The sequence below is a fragment of the Eleutherodactylus coqui genome, chromosome 5 (genome assembly GCF_035609145.1).
Source record: "Eleutherodactylus coqui strain aEleCoq1 chromosome 5, aEleCoq1.hap1, whole genome shotgun sequence".
NCBI lineage: Eukaryota > Metazoa > Chordata > Amphibia > Anura > Eleutherodactylidae > Eleutherodactylus > Eleutherodactylus coqui.
The window spans coordinates 72,333,519-72,349,280 of NC_089841.1; the positions used below are offsets into that span (position 1 = coordinate 72,333,519).

Below are 15,762 nucleotides of genomic sequence, written 5' to 3' on the forward strand. Positions count from 1 at the left end.
AACCCAAAAGGAACCAAGGAAGAAAAATATATATATATATAAAATCTATGTAAATACAGTTTCTCTGTTCCTAAGGCCTTATTCACACAATCGCAGCTATTTAGCCGTGTCCAAATATTGGGCAAAAGTAGTTAGCATGCGAAGCATTGGATTCCAATGTACTTCATTCAGAAGAACGATTTTTTTGGTGAAAAAAAAATTAAAAAATACATGCCGTGAAAAAAATTGCAAATCTGTGAATTTTCAGTTGTCGATTTTATACGCTGCGTCAGAAGATAGTGCGAGACCCATCTTGACGAGATAGGCAGGAAGCTTCTATTGACTGGCAAGTACATTGTCATTAAGAACTTGAACAAGGTACAATTTACAGCAGTTTTTGTTCAGCGTTTACATGTGTTTTTTAGCGTGCAAGCTTTATCCGTCTGAGGTCACCTAGAACTACCATTGAAGTCAGCGGGTGCAGGACAGAAAAAAAAAAAAAATAAGACAATCCACTTTCATGTGTTCTATCTTTTTAAACACCTCCATTGGCTTGAATAGGTCCCAGTTCTGTCAGCTACAAACTCTAACGTTAAAGTAGTCACTGTGAATAAGCCCTAAAGCCGCATCCTGCGCTGCAGTAATGTGCTTGGAGTTCCGGATGCAGATTTAGTGCTTATTCACATGGACAATTTTAACAGAGTTTCAAGCAGACAGAACTGGGATCTATTAAAGTTAGGGCTCATTCACACAGGCGTATTGTCACCACATATTACACACAGTGAATGGAGGCAGTGAAAGTCACAGGACTTTCATTCTTCCATGCTCACCAGCATGTGGGTAATCTTCACTAGATAGTCTTCAGGAGTTTCAATGAAATAGAAACTTAAAGGGGTTGTCCCACGAAAGCAAGTGGGGTTATACACTTCTGTATGGCCATATTAATGCACTTTGTAATGTACATTGTGCATTAAATATGAGCCATACAGAAGTTATTCACTTACCTGTTCCGTTGCTGGCGTCCCCGTCTCCATGGTGCCGTCTAATCTTCAGCGTCTAATCGCCCGATTAGACGCGCTTGCGCAGTCCGGTCTTCTCCCTTCTGAATGGGGCCACTCGTGCCGGAGAGCGGCTCCTCGTAGCACCGCCCCATCACGTGTGCCGATTCCAGCCAATCAGGAGGCTGGAAACGGCAATGGACCGCACAGAAGACCTGCGGTCCACCGAGGGTGAAGATCCCGGCGGCCATCTTCACAAGGTAAGTAAGAAGTCACCGGAGCGCAGGGATTCGGTTAAGTACTATCCGTTTTTTTTTTTTTTGTTTTTTTTAACGTCTGCATCTGGTTTGTCTCGCGCCGAACGGGGGGGCTATTGAAAAAAAAACAACCCGTTTCGGCGCGGGACAACCCCTTTAACCTTTTCATAAGTAGTCAAGCAAACCAATATGATGCCCTCCTTGCTGCAGACACGTCTTTGTGCCAAATAGTCAGATCACCATAAACTTCCCCGTTTGTTTTCAGTAAAGCCCTTTTTAGAGGAAACCATTTTCCTTTAAAAAAAAAAAAGCGAAAGTGAATAATAATCGTTGCATCTAATCACAGCTTTAGTCCCCAAGTAGTCCTGCTTGTGTACACAGCACTCACGTGGAGAACATGCTGCACCTTTATGACGTCATTGTCTGACACATAACAGCCCATGTGGCGGCTCCTCAGAGCCCCCAAGCCCCCTTAGTGACCTTTCCAGCGTCCATCGTTGCCTTGCACTCCCACTTAAACCACACCCATCGTGCCGTTGACGTCCGGGATTGGTGCGCTGTATCCATTCCCTATAAAGCCCTATACCACGCCCCCGTCACACCCACTGGCTGATTCCGATCGCTGATTGGCTTATCGCCGCTGTACGTCACGTCGTTCTCTTTGAGGTTCGTCCCATCAACATTGCCCAGCCACATTCTCCCCGTGCAGCAGACAGACAGGAGCCCGGGCGGAGTGTGACGTTGTGTGTTCTCGGGCTGCTCCCAGTAATGTCACCTGTGTGCAGTCAGTGACAAGTCTGTCCTCCTCCGCTGCACTTGGACTATAACTCCCCGGCAGCGGTCACACCCGGGCGCCTGGAGCCGGACTGTCACACATGAGACTGCTGCAGTGACCGGCACAATGTTTGACAAAACGAGGATCCCGTTCGTCGTCCTGGACGTGGTGTGTGTGGTGCTCGGTATGTACCATGTGCTTCACCTGGGGGAGGGGTGCTTGCTGCATGTCACCTGTCTGTGTCTGCCTGCATTGTGTTGTACTAACCTGCCTCCCCTCCTCGGTGCCCCCCGCTCCCTGCTGACGGCTGGTATCTTCCCTGCAGGATCTCCTGCTCTCACTTACTTGTTGCAGCTTTCTGTCCGGTCACTCTGCAGTTTCCGAGTTCTGTCCGTCTCTGGCAAAGCTGAGTATTTGGCTTCAGGGTTGGCACCCAGCTTTCTCATGTGCCTGAGCAGGATTTGGGCTCGTTCACATCAGCAGCATCTCTGCCTTCCGTCCTGCAGCTTCATCAAGACGCAAAATGTGCAAAAACCCCAGTTCTGTTTTTCTTCCCTTTGATCTCAGAGGGATTTTCAGAACTTCAGTTCTTTCTATTAAAGGGGAAAAATAGCGCAGAGCGCAGCTTTTATTTCAGCTAAGCAAACGGAAAGGAACCGTAAAGGGCTTTTTTTTTTTTTACCTGGTCCTGAATGGGTGATGGATTTAACGGAAACATTTGCATTTGGTTTTTATTTCTGTTGTCTGTTTAATGGATCCATTTTTAAATAAGCATGCGCTAAAGAGAAGGAAGGTAAAAGGCGTCTTCATCTTTACACTCAGAGTACAGAACACATGCTCCGGCTGTTCATCAATGCCGGGAGCATCTCTGAGTTATGTGCATGAAGAATCTGTGCGCACAATGCACGGTGTATAGAGCCCATTGACTTCTATGGGTTCGTTCACATGAGCGTGTTGTGCGCGCGCATTTTGTTCACGCAGCGCGCTCTGTGTTCCCGCACATACTGACCTGGTTACATGTATGAACGGTTGGGTGTATTGTACATGCACACATGAGCAACACCCACGGCTCATACGCCGCGCATGTAAATACGCGTCGCCCGCAGGACTCCAGCCTTAGTGCGCGCTAATTGTCCAGTCTGAGCGCGAGCCAACGGCTTAACGACCAATGAGAATGGTTTGCATTTTCATTCCTTGTTCATTTTATGCAACATAAAAACCGCCGTCGGCTCGTTGGGTTAACGACCTGTTTAAACCGCAGTCGTTCTCATTCGCTCACACAACAATTTTGCATAGTGAATAAGCCCCCTTGTATCTTAAAAACTCCCCTTCCGCTGCGCCCTGCTCCGCCGCGCGCCACACCTCGGTCTTCTGTTTACAAACGCTGCAGCAGCGGCCGGCAGGTGACGTCCCAATAACCTGCCGCAGGGATAGAAGTCCACGTGACGGGTCTACAGGACGGGTGACGTCCCCTATCAGAGGCTGTGGCCCCGCACCGCCCCTTCGCCTGTTTATAATCAATAACTTGGAAATACCCTTTAATAAAAGGAAAGCAGAACGCTGTTGTGAACGAGGCCGAATTCTGCTTAGACGAGGAGACCATATTGCATGATAAAGATGTTTTCTTTCGGGCGTCTAGGAAAGTTGGGTGACCGCTGCTATGCGAGGGTACAATTAGTCATTTAGTGCCACCCTATTTTTTTTCTTTTTAATAGGATGATAGAAGGAGGCGACTCGTAAACGTAGAATTTTTAAACGATTTCTCCATGTGTATGAAGGCTTATTTTTTGCGCCCGACCTTGTTTTGTTCTGCGTTACGCTATTGATTGCTCCCAGGTTACCGTCCAAGAAATGGCATAATTATGGCGGCAAAGCTGATGTTATCAGCATTTCTCAATTGCGCTATTTTTGGAGAATCTGCCGCCGGCTCCAGCAGTAATCTCACGGTGCGAGGTGTGGGTACATGCAGTCAGATACCTAAAAGGAGTCTGTTTGGCAATGTGAACTAATCGTATTGTAAGACATGCGGCTTGTTGGTGATAACGGGACCTGTCAGATGTTCCAATGAGGGCTCCTGCCCACGGACAGATGTTTGCTGTGGAAGCGGGCGTTCGAACCGCGGATCCGCAGCAAATAGAGCCCATAGCATTCTATGGGAAATCAATTCTTCCTGCACACTTATGAGGGGGGCCTCATGTTATAAAGGGTCATCCGGGACCTTTCCATCCGCTTCTTTGGAATGGACTGAAATAGCCGACCTCGTGGATCTCCCTCCAGTCCATAGAGAATGGAGCGCTAGACACACGTGAGCATTTGGGGGTTCACTGTTGAGCTGCAATACCAGGCATTGCCACTACGCAGGGTATGGCGCTGTGCCTGGTTTACAATGAAGTAGCCGAGCTGAGCAAGAAACCAGCGTGTGTGTGTAAACGCGCTGCACGAGTGCTAACGCCCTCAGCGGTGACGCCGGCGCTCGTGCTATGATGTAACCGACTGTTGGTCCGTGTAAAAGGGTCGTACGTCTCACGAGACTAATCTTTTTTTCTACCACTGACCCCATCTGTTCGTGAGCCTCTTGCGCTCCTCCGCCTTCACTGTGTGGACCTGATTGGTGTGACACATTTCATCGTTTCTAGTATCTTCCAGCTGTCTTGTCTCCTCTTCTTGACACCGTCATGCATATCTCCAAATAAAAACTTATATTCTAAGTCTTTGATGTATTCCCTCGCCTCCGTCCCCGTCTGCTGCGACATTCGCTATCCAATTTCCTAATCTTCAATAAGAACAAACGATTGGGCCAATAGGAAACAAATTAATTGATTGTTACGATTAGGGAAAGTGATAAGAAGCTACAAAAGCTCAGAGAACTGCCTGAACCTATGGAGAACATGCAGTCTAATTACAGATGTGTGAGAGATCAATGCCCTCCTGGTGGTTGTACATAATGTGCGGTTACCATCGGGTCATCTAGTTCTGATATCCTAAGGCCTCATGTCCACGGGAAAAATCAGGCCCGCCGCGGATTCTTCATGCAGAATCCCGCAGCCGGTCCCTCCTTTCCCGCGGACATGAGGCCTAAAAAGAAGAATTACTTACCTATCCGGACGCTGTGGATCTGCCCTCCGTCGTGGCCGGATCTTCTTTCCAATTAACATTGCATATGGTCCGCGGGTATTTGCGTTGCTAAGAGAATGTAAAAGTAATACAAACTATCAGAAAAAAAAAAATCTGTACTGCGCATGACCGCCTGCGAGCCTCCACGGTCATCCGCAATACAGTGAGGTACGCAGGGTCACCAATCCGCTGTGGACCTTTGGTAACCTTGGCTTATGGTGCTGTGGGGATGTACAGGTTCCCTTTAAAAGCATTTATCATTCTCCATAGTCAAAGCTGCACATTGTGTCAGTGCTGTATGCAGGCTGGATGGCAGATACCGGGCATCTGCAGCTTGATGCACCACTTCTATGTAAATGTTTGATGGGTTGATGCCAAGATGCTTGTAGTACTGCAGTGCTGGTCTGAGGGGACAGGAGAAGAACACATCTCTGAGCTTCTGTGTTATTCTGCGATGCCATTGTAATGATTATGCTCATGATGGAAAGTGCATTACACGGGTCATCCGGTTTTAATAATCCTTTTTATATTACCAGTCCCTATGGACAGGCGGGGCTCGAGCGCGGTGGGATAGTAAATGAGGCATTAGCAAATGTCTGCTAAAGTCAATAGACACGTGCAACCTTCCACAACAGAGCCCTGCCTAATAGGCCCAACTCCCCACCTATGAGAACAAAATGCTATAATGGGGTTTTAAAGTGACCCTTCAGTTCTGTCCCAGGAGGGGGTATATTACCCGCAGTTGTTATTCTCTGCTGCCCCTCCAGTCCATCTGTTTCAGGTATTGCTGTCCACGATGGCTTCAGCAAATTTCTAAGTACCTAATGTGCAGTACTGTCTGATTTGTCAGCGCTGATCACATGATCAACACTACCCAATTAGAGAGCAGGTATAGTGCACAGGTAGACCCCATTTAGACTGACAGATGATTGCTCGAAGTCACTCCATCGACCGTTTGAGTGACAGTTTTGAGCAATCATCTTTGCATAGTCTATAGTAGTTAAGTAGCTACTTAAGAGCTATGCAGGTGGAGCAGGACACTGCCGCTATCGCTTGGCGAATACAGCTGTTTTGCATAAGCAAACAGCTGTATTGTTCTCCGCGATTACAGCTCTCGTTCCATTGTGAACTACCAGCGGGATGTGAGGTGAAAGAATCTTATCAGCGCTGCCGACTGTGAGAACAGCCTGCACCGAGAAAACTGGAATTGAGCGAGGAACGACTCGTGCACGAAAACTCAGAGCTTAATTTTTGCAATACAACTTTTTTTTCTTCTTTGTTGTTCTGGCTCCAGGGAGTACAGAGCTGTATAATGCTACCTGTCCATACCTGCTTTAGGCCGGGCTCACATGAACTGTCAGCCAGTGATGAGCAGGCATGTCGCCGTGTATGGCAGCCATTTGGATTTGCGTGTAATAGAGCATCTCTCACGCGGTCGAGCGCAGTCTCCCTGGCTTAATTTTTTTATTCACATTTCCTGCTCTGTCACTTAGCGATGTTGCGTGTAAACTCCCTCATACGCAATGTAATTGGCTATGTACAGCATTTATTTTGGACAAGAGGGCTGTGTCGTGCGTAATACATGATAGAATCGAAGATGCTGCGTTCTTTTATTACACGTGTAATATACGCAAATGTGACTACATCAATGACATTGTGCTTGTGTGAGCCGGCCCTTTGGCATTGACTTGAATAGCTCTAGGCAACTCCTTGAAGTTTTGTTAATTCATGGGGGAGGGGGTTCCAGCACTTGCTTTAAAGACCTCAGTAAGTCCGTGTGGCTCATGGGGGTTAAGAGCAGTCTAGGGTTTAATGGCTCCAATTATAGAATAGACTTTGCAGGTCTTTTCTAATCTGTGACCCCCGAGGTCTGAGAAGGCTGCTGAACTGTAATTAAATCTATAAATGATTTGTAAAAGGGCCTTCATCTGTGCCGGTGGATCAAACCTACCGGGCGGCCCGACGCTTCCTTCTAATACATATAGAATGTAGTTTGGTTTTATTAGAGCTTTTCTTTCTGAAGATGTGAGCTTAGGCTGTTTTACGTGTTGCGGTGGCGAGTAGATCAAGCGCTCGGCTATCTCCAGCAGTCCAGCAGAAACGAATGGAGTGGCCAGTGCGCATGTTTGACCGACGCGCCAATCTCTTGGCAGCCTTCGCGTCTCTTGTTCTTGTGATCGGTGGAGTCTCGGCAGTCGGACCCTCACCGATCCGTTATCCTGTGGACGGGGGATAAGGTCATCTTACGGGACGACTCCTTTAATCTGCAGTATTTCTTAGTTGTTTATGCTGCTTTGTGGCGACATAAAGCAGGATGTGATTCTTCCTTGTGATAACGTATGATTGCGAATCAAAGAAAAATGTATCTTTTTACTCACAGCAGACATGGTGAGGTAAGCAAGGGCGATTATCAGCCGTCTGAACCCTAAAAACTGCTGACCGTATTCTAAAGGTGACGGGAGAGCAAGGTAAAGAAGCCTTTGGTAATCGTCATACAGGTTGCACCATCGAAAATCGCAGTGCTGGTAAACGCCGTCCAGCGCCGCGATCGAGCAGGTCTACAAGGCCCCATCGAGTTCAATGAGAGCGTTATACTGCGATTAATGCGGCGTTCAAAGCGCCTGTGTGAGAGCAGCCTCGCTCTATAATGTCTGTTCTTGGGAGGCTTTCACACCTGGCAGAAAATTCTGTTATGGTGAAATCCACACAAAAATCTGCATGTCTAACGTGGATTTTGTTACCGAATTACTGTGGATTTTGCACTTGGCAAAGCTGCATATGTAAAACATGCGGATTTTGGTGTAGATTTCGTTGTGTGTGTGAAGACGGCCTTAAGGCTTCCTACACGCAGCCCGATATCGCACTTGTGAACATGTTGCTTTTCTATCAAAAACCGCCTCCCATCACTCCTGTGAGGTTGTGATCCTTCGGTGCGGCCTTCAGTCGTGTCAGGTGATCGCTAAGGCTGGGTTCAAACGCTGCGCATTTGCTCTGGTTTTGCTGTTGCATATCCGCACTTCGGCAAAACTGCTGCGTTCGCAGTGCAAATGTGTTTGGCCAAAAAGCTGTTCTTACAGGGCAGAATTTTGCCGTAGTACGGAAATGCAGCTGTGGCGCGGTTTTAAAATATAGTCTCCATGGACGCAACAAACTCAGCGCTTAAATACGCTGCAGAAAAGAAAACCGCTTGTGGATTTTCCGAGCTGAAAAAGCGGACAAAACATGCAAGAAAATCTGCAAGCCAAAAAGAACCTTTGAAGTGGTTTTGCCGCAGAAGCCCTTCCTCTGCAGCAAAACCGCAACGGAATAACCGCGGCAAATTCGCCCAATGTGAACCTAGCCTAAGTGTTTCCCATTGTTGTCAATGGGAAACCTCACATCAGACTCACGTCATGCGAGAGTTGTTCATCTCGTAACGCACAAATCTCATGCAATTTTTTTCGACCCCCCCCCCCCCCCCCCCCCCCGTGAAAGCGGCCTAAGGGCGAGATTGCGCATCGTGGAAGTTTTCCACAATGAAATCCGCACTGAACTGTTAACTAGAATTGGCATGTACTGTTGGCAGTGGTCCCATGAAACGCATTGCACAAGTGGCACGCATGAGAATATTCACGGCCTGTGCCACTTCATCGCATGGCAGTGGGTTATGCAGCACTTGTACCGCGGAGTGACTTCCAGGGGGGCAGATACAGTAGCCTTCCCTGCCGCCATCTGCCGCCTTTGGCGTATACCAATCACTTACTATCTTGATATCTCTGTAGTCTGACATCTGGAGGAGAGGTCCTGCTTTATGCTTATGGACTTTGGACAGTAATACGGTGTAACCTTATGTATTGTGAAATGTAGTCTCCTGTCGTCTTGGACTTGACGCAGTTCATTCGAACCATAATCTAAATGAGGTCTAGCCTGTGACTCCTGGACTTGGATGTGGTAAAAAAATGACTGACGTACAAGGTGTGCGTTTCCTTTGAAAACTAAGATCACACCAGTCGCATTTTTCATACATACAGTGGTCCAGCCAGTTTGTAATAGGTTAGTATACATAAAGCTGCATGAGCCCGTTACCAGATGATATCTGTGTATGTACAAATATGGGGTGTGGGTGATACAGTGGGATAAAGGGGTTGGGTTCTGAAGGAGAACGTAGAAGAGGTAAAATAGAGAAAAGTTAGATTAGGATATGTGATAGGCTTCCCCAAAACAGTTTTTTTTTTTAAAATCTTATGTCATGCTTAAAACTGGAATTTGGCGATTTATTGGGGTAGCGCATTCCAGAGAACTGGTGCAGCTCAGGAAAAGTCTGGGAGATGGAGGGTTTGGATTACAGAGAAGTTTAGTCTAAAGTCATTAGTAGAGGAGTGCTGGTAGGGTGGGCAGAGAGAAATGAGGGAGAAGATATAGAGCGTTGTATATAGATGAGCCTGAGGAGAAGAAAGGCGAGAAATGGTTCAGGGTAACAAGAGTTTTTGCGGTTTCTACATTATGAAGAGGACGGGTTCTGGAGATGGTTTTTGAGGCGCAGATAACGTGTGATTGAATATAGGAAGCCAAGGAAAGATTGGAGGCAAATATAACCCCGAGACAGTAAGCGTTCTGCCCAGGAGTTATGGTAGTATCACACTTTTACATGGATATATCGGGTTTAGGTCGGTTAAGAGCTGGTGGAAATGGAAGTAGTTTTGTTTTTTGCAGTCCAAGCAACCTTGGTAACAACCCACGTGGGAACTTCTAGTTCTCACCCAGCCTTATAGTGGGCAGCTATGACAAATGGCGCTGTAGAACATGTCTGGATATCATAAAGGTTCACATGTATCCATAGTGGAGGTGTTTATAGAGATGGTGACAGCTGATTGCTGTTGTAAATCTAGCTGCTGCCCGTCTGCATGAAGGATGTGTCGGTATTATGTGTATGCACCAGGCGATCCTACTTGTTCTATATTGGGTAGTGCGTGAGACGTCTGAAGTTTCAGCCTATAAGTCTAATTACACGACTCGCTGCTAAGTGCACACGAAACCACATCCTCAATGTTCTTAATAAATGCAACCACATTATAGGTAAGCTCACATGTACTGCTTTATACTCCACGGACTCCAGAGCTTACCTTTTATGGCTCTGAAAGAGGTATAGCAATCTGTCCCGATACATTGTGTCCTTGAAGCAGCAACGCTCACTGATCCCAATCAAGTTGTAAGACTTTCGGTCCATATTTACTATGCTTTCATCCTGAGCTTCCTGGTTCACCAATGTAATGTGATACTAACTGGACATGTAGATCATTATGAGACCCAGAGCAGAAGAGTGTTATTCACATTATGACCTAGATTTTATGTCAGTCTGAGTCTCTAGAAAGCTGGGTAAAGTTCTCTTTTTACTCCGCATTGTGTGTTTAAAGAGGTTGGACTACAGTTATCCCATATCCCCTATCCTTTGAATAGAGGATAACTTGCTGATCAGTGAGGGTTGTACCACTGAGACCCCTGCTGATCTTGAGAATAGAGCATTGGTTGAGCGTGCGCAGGCAGCCCTCCTACTCATTTCAGTGAGGTTGATGGAAACCGCTGTGTGGGTGCCACTCGGATGTCTCCACAGTCCCATTGTGCGCTTGTACAACCAGTGGTGAGACCCCTACTGATCAGCAAGTTATCCTCTAGCCTGTTGATGGAATATAACTTGTAATTGTGCTACAATTCCTTTTTAAGGCTCTGGTCCTGAGCCATAATCTTAAGGACCTGCGCTGTATTGGGGGTTTATTGCTATATACATGTTATAAGCACCCATAAAGAAAAGGCTCAACCTGAGTGACAATCTGTGTACAATGATCAGCAATATGTATGTGCTGTATCAATGAGTAAATACAGCTTAATGTATGGATGAACCTCATACAAACATCTCCACACTGTGCCTGTGAGATCTTGGCCACCTGTTGGTTAAATCCATAAAGTAAAAAGAAATAAAATGGAACGATTTCCAATAAATCCAAGCACTTGTTCCAGTTGTTTCTGCTATTGATGGCTCTGGTGACTTGGCTGAATGTTGTCTTGGGATCGAAAAATTTATGATAATGCTTCCATTGCATTATAGAAGCTCAGCTAAACCATTAGGAATGCGTCTAATGACAAACTTATTGACTTTCCATGAACTCTCAACAGAATTGTGAATACAGCTCTGGAGTTACAGGCTGCAACTTTGGATCAGTGAAAGGTAAAAATTGTGTAGTCATAGTGACTCCACTTTATAGGTAGATTGTGTATGTAGATCTAAACCGTGAACCTTGTTCAAAGGCAAACATACGGTATGTGTTAGAGAACAGTTCTCTTTTAAAATCGACAGTAAATGTAAGTAAAGTTTTGTAGCTACTGATTTTTGTTTTTTGTTTTTTTTTTATCTGGTTCTGGGAAAGCTGGGTACAACCAATAAGGCTGCCATTATAACCTCCCAGCTTCCTAGACATCTGAATGACAAATTTACCTAGTTATGCGGTGTTATACCGGCAGTGGCGGACCACTGTATATCACGCCTAATGAAGACTAAAGGAAATCTTTGATACAAAATATGACTGGATAGAATAGAGAATGATTTAAGGGCAGAATTTTACTCGAGATTTTGCAATTTTCAGTGAAATAGTTTGTAACTTTCTTTCCTCCAGATTATTCCTCCGTCTCGGTTACTAATGCACAGCATAGAGCAGGCGTTAGCCTTTGGCTGCACCCATAGCAATTAGAATGAGTCTTGGTGAGGCCAGGTTGAGAACTCCATGCTGTGCTTTGCTTCTGTGTCCCAGAAATCTTTGGATTGGCAAGTTGTATTGAATACAATGGCTCTGTTCCTTTTTTTTTTTTTTCTTCTTCTCCTCGGCCTTTGGCTTCCCAGAGATACATCAATGGCCTTATTGTACTGTGGCATGACATTATTTGTATTGGGATTCTATCTGCGACTGATAGGCAGGTCAGTATACGAAATAGTTCTGCAACACTTGTAGCACCGGAGAAAGTTGAGGCCTCCACGTGACGGAGATTATAGTCTCAGGAAACTGGTTATAATGTGTTTGAGCACGCTTGGTGGGATGGCCCGCTGTCTAGCCCACTGGGTGATGTAGTGTATATATGTGAGCAGGACAAAGCGTTTAGCCTGCTAATTCCTGGTATGTCTGGTTTTACATTTGTATATGGAAAGAATATCCCCCACAGCTCCCTGGTCTATTGTCAGAGGAGACGAGGGAGGAAGGGATTGTGCTTCCCTTGTCATCTGTCATGACCAATTCTTTGCTACTTGAATGAGCTAAGTGGGAGGCAGAGCCGGCTGAGATTGTGTTTGTTCACTGCAGGGAAACTTCCTTGCCCATTTAATTAGGGTGAAGGCCCTCTTACACGGCAAGATAAGTTGGAACATGCATGCAACCGGTAGTGACGTAGCGATCGCATATCATCGCTTGGCATGCTTTCACAGTGAACGATAATTGGGTACTTTCGATCATTCATTGGATCGTTACTGTGCCTCTAGTTAACCCTTCTGCCACTGCTTAGTATTCGGCAAATCGCATGACACCCATTTATACCAAACTATACAGCGGCAGAGGAACAATTGTTTTCAAGTCCACATGCAAGATCTGATCAGCAATTAGTTTAACAATCTATCGCTGATCTTCATTTATTGCATGCGTTTACACTCTAAAAATTATCGTGCAACCTACGTGATCTAACGATTATTTGTTTATTTCTGTTTCTCTGGTCGAAAAACGGAACAGAGAGAGGGAAATCCTTAACGGAGTCCTGACGCAGGTGTGAATGAGCCCTATGGCATCATTCACATCTGCGTCGTTGATTCTGCTAAAATTATATCGGGGAGGGGGGAAGGGATATATCATAGAATGGTAGAGCTGGAAGGGACCCCCGAGTCATTGGGTCCAACCCCCTGCTCGGTGCAGGATCACTAAATCATCCCAGATAGAAAATAGGGGTCACGGAGAGCGCCAACACACTATGTAAATATACCACAATGATGCTCGTGTGGTAACTCACCTGGTGCAAGGCATATCACCCTCAGGTGATTATGCCTGCACCTGACATCCTGGTGTGCTTGTAAAGATTACTTTATCCAGGGTATACCAAAGACAGATAAGCAGGAAAATCCAAATTTTCTGGAGAGCTGCGGGTCACAATATAACTCCGTTCCTCCTAGGAGGTCGGATAAATCCAAAGAAACTACAGAAAAAAGCTATTGGACCTGCGCTGCTTGAAATACCAAATCAATTATGCATGTCTCGATAATCAGTATTTCCAAGAGAGACAAACAAAACACTTTTTTTATTTTATACGAATAAAAGAAATGAGGTAGCAACCTCCTCAGTTTGGTATATATAAAAAAATATATACTTGCATGTATAAGGATCCCGCAAGTATATTTTTTTTATATATACCAAACTGAGGAGGTTGCTACCTCATTTCTTTTATTCGTATAAAATAAAAAAAGTGTTTTGTTTGTCTCTCTTGGAAATACTGATTATCGAGACATGCATAATTGATTTGGTATTTCAAGCAGCGCAGGTCCAATAGCTTTTTTCTGTATTTTCTTTAAATCATCCCAGAGAGATATTTGTCCAGCCTCTGTTTGAAGACTTCCATTAAAGGAAAACTCACCACCTCCCATGGTAACCTGTTCCACTCATTGATCACCCTCACTGTCAAAAAGTATCTTCTAATATATCTAATCTGTGTCTCCTCCCTTTCAGTTTAGTTCCGCGCAGCCCTGTTTTTTTTCCAGCAAAGTAATTGGATACCAAGATGAAAACCTGACAGACTCCATCATAGTCAATGTGGTCCGTTGGTGTCCGGAATACGAGGGGTCCAGCACTGTCGCCTTCATTGTTCTGCTCCTATAATGGATACAGAATACAGAAATACAGAGCGTGAATGTTAAGGGACACCTTATCTGGTTTTGCCTTCTGCGAGGCTGTTTATGGTAGTCTGTATTGTACCCCCAGTATGGCAGACACGGGCTGCTGTAAACCGGTCTGCTGTGAGTTCATGCTTGTGTATAAGGATAGAAGGGATTATTTATATAGCACTTACTGCCATCGTTCTTGCACATTTTTGCATCCTGCTGGAGGACGGATCAGTCCGATCAGACTGTGTGCTTTTCCAGGCACACGGCGGCTGACGTTCACTTCAGAAAGGTATTCTGAGCTGCAGAGGGGGAGGAAAATGAGAGGCTTCATTCTGCTCAGGAAAAAGAAAATGCTTTCTAAAAACTGCTCGAGGTGCTAAATACTAAGAAGAGCTAAAGTCTATTTATCCATAATCCCAGGCTCTGGAAATAGAATCCGGGAGCCAGGTCATTCCGGGCCAGATTGATACAATTCACTTCCAACTTATTCCTGTATGTGGACTACTTACTGCTGGGAACCAGACTCAGGATGGCATCTGCCCCACTCCGGCCGTATTGAGTAAATAGTAGTAAAGCGGCAGATTTTTTAAATTTGTTTTTCCTACTGCTCAGGCACAATCTCCTGAGATGTTATACATAGAAAACGCTTCTGTATTATTAACAAGGTTATTGAACTTTTCTCTGTCCAGTGCATACGCTTGGAAAGTGCCTGGTGCATATGCTGAACAGATCTAGAATGCCCCATTGACGCAACACCTACCGAAAGAGTGTTCTTATGGCATAAATTGGGGAGTTGAAAGGTTTGTGCCAAGATACAACGTTATACCGTATTCACAGGCTAAGATAACAAACTTTCTGATCAGTTGGGATCTCGCCGCTTACACCCCCACTGATCCCTAGAACGGAGATCCTGAAAGTTCACACGTGAATGGAGTGGCAGTCATGGATGTGTGACTCCGCTGAATGGAAGCGCCATAGATTACCAAGTGCTTGAACTCTGTATTTTTGAGTTCTCTTATTCACCTTATTGCTCATGTGGACCTTTGGGACTCCTGTTTTTGGGATCATCGGGGATCCCAGGGGATTGAGCCCAATTGATTAGTGGGATCCAACCTCTGGGACTCCCACTGATTTCTAAAACCGGAGTCCTAAAGGTTCAATTAGTAGCTAGGTGATATCTTTCTATTTTAACACAGTCCTCTTTAAGCATCTGCAAACTTGTGGTGGTGTTTTTTTTTTTTGTTAACCGTATGGAATAGTGTAGTCCAGGATTATGTCTGAGGAAAAGGCTCACAATAATATCATGTCTTTTTGTTAGCGATTAAAAGGTAACATATATACAAGATTACATAGTTTCTCTTGCTGGGCACAGTCATAACCATTGAGGTGAAATTTTTTTTTGTATAAATTCTTTATGTATAAATTTTGGGGTGGATACAGAAAGAAAAAAGGGAAATTTGCTTATCCGGATCGACACCTGGGAAGCATGTGGGAAGGAGAAACAAGAAATTTGTCCATGTAAATAAAGGCCTACTTAGACTGGACAAATGCCCGACACTCGTCCCCACACATACTCACTCTTGTGTTGCTGCATGGGAGCTAGTATCGTTGGCTCACAGCAGGGCTGCTGGAGGAGATTTCTCTCCTCGCGCTCCCCCGCCCATCTCCATTGATTTAACATAGTGGCGGTTCAGTACTGAATGGCTGCTATTTACACACAGCGATCAGCAATCTGCTCATCGTTGATCATTTATG

At 45.4% G+C, this 15,762-nt stretch overlaps 1 protein-coding gene across 2 annotated transcripts in view; it reads left to right on the forward strand.

Annotated features, from left to right (window-relative positions):
* The first annotated feature begins 1,915 nt into the window (after positions 1-1,915).
* The window catches only part of PLPP1 (phospholipid phosphatase 1), a 90,452-nt gene continuing 76,605 nt past the window's right edge, over positions 1,916-15,762 (forward strand). For both annotated transcript variants that reach the window (XM_066602718.1, XM_066602719.1), the window contains exon 1: positions 1,916-2,193. In XM_066602718.1, coding sequence (XP_066458815.1) covers positions 2,136-2,193 — 58 coding nt within the window. In that variant the 5' untranslated portion in view covers positions 1,916-2,135. The remainder of the gene's footprint in view (positions 2,194-15,762) is intronic.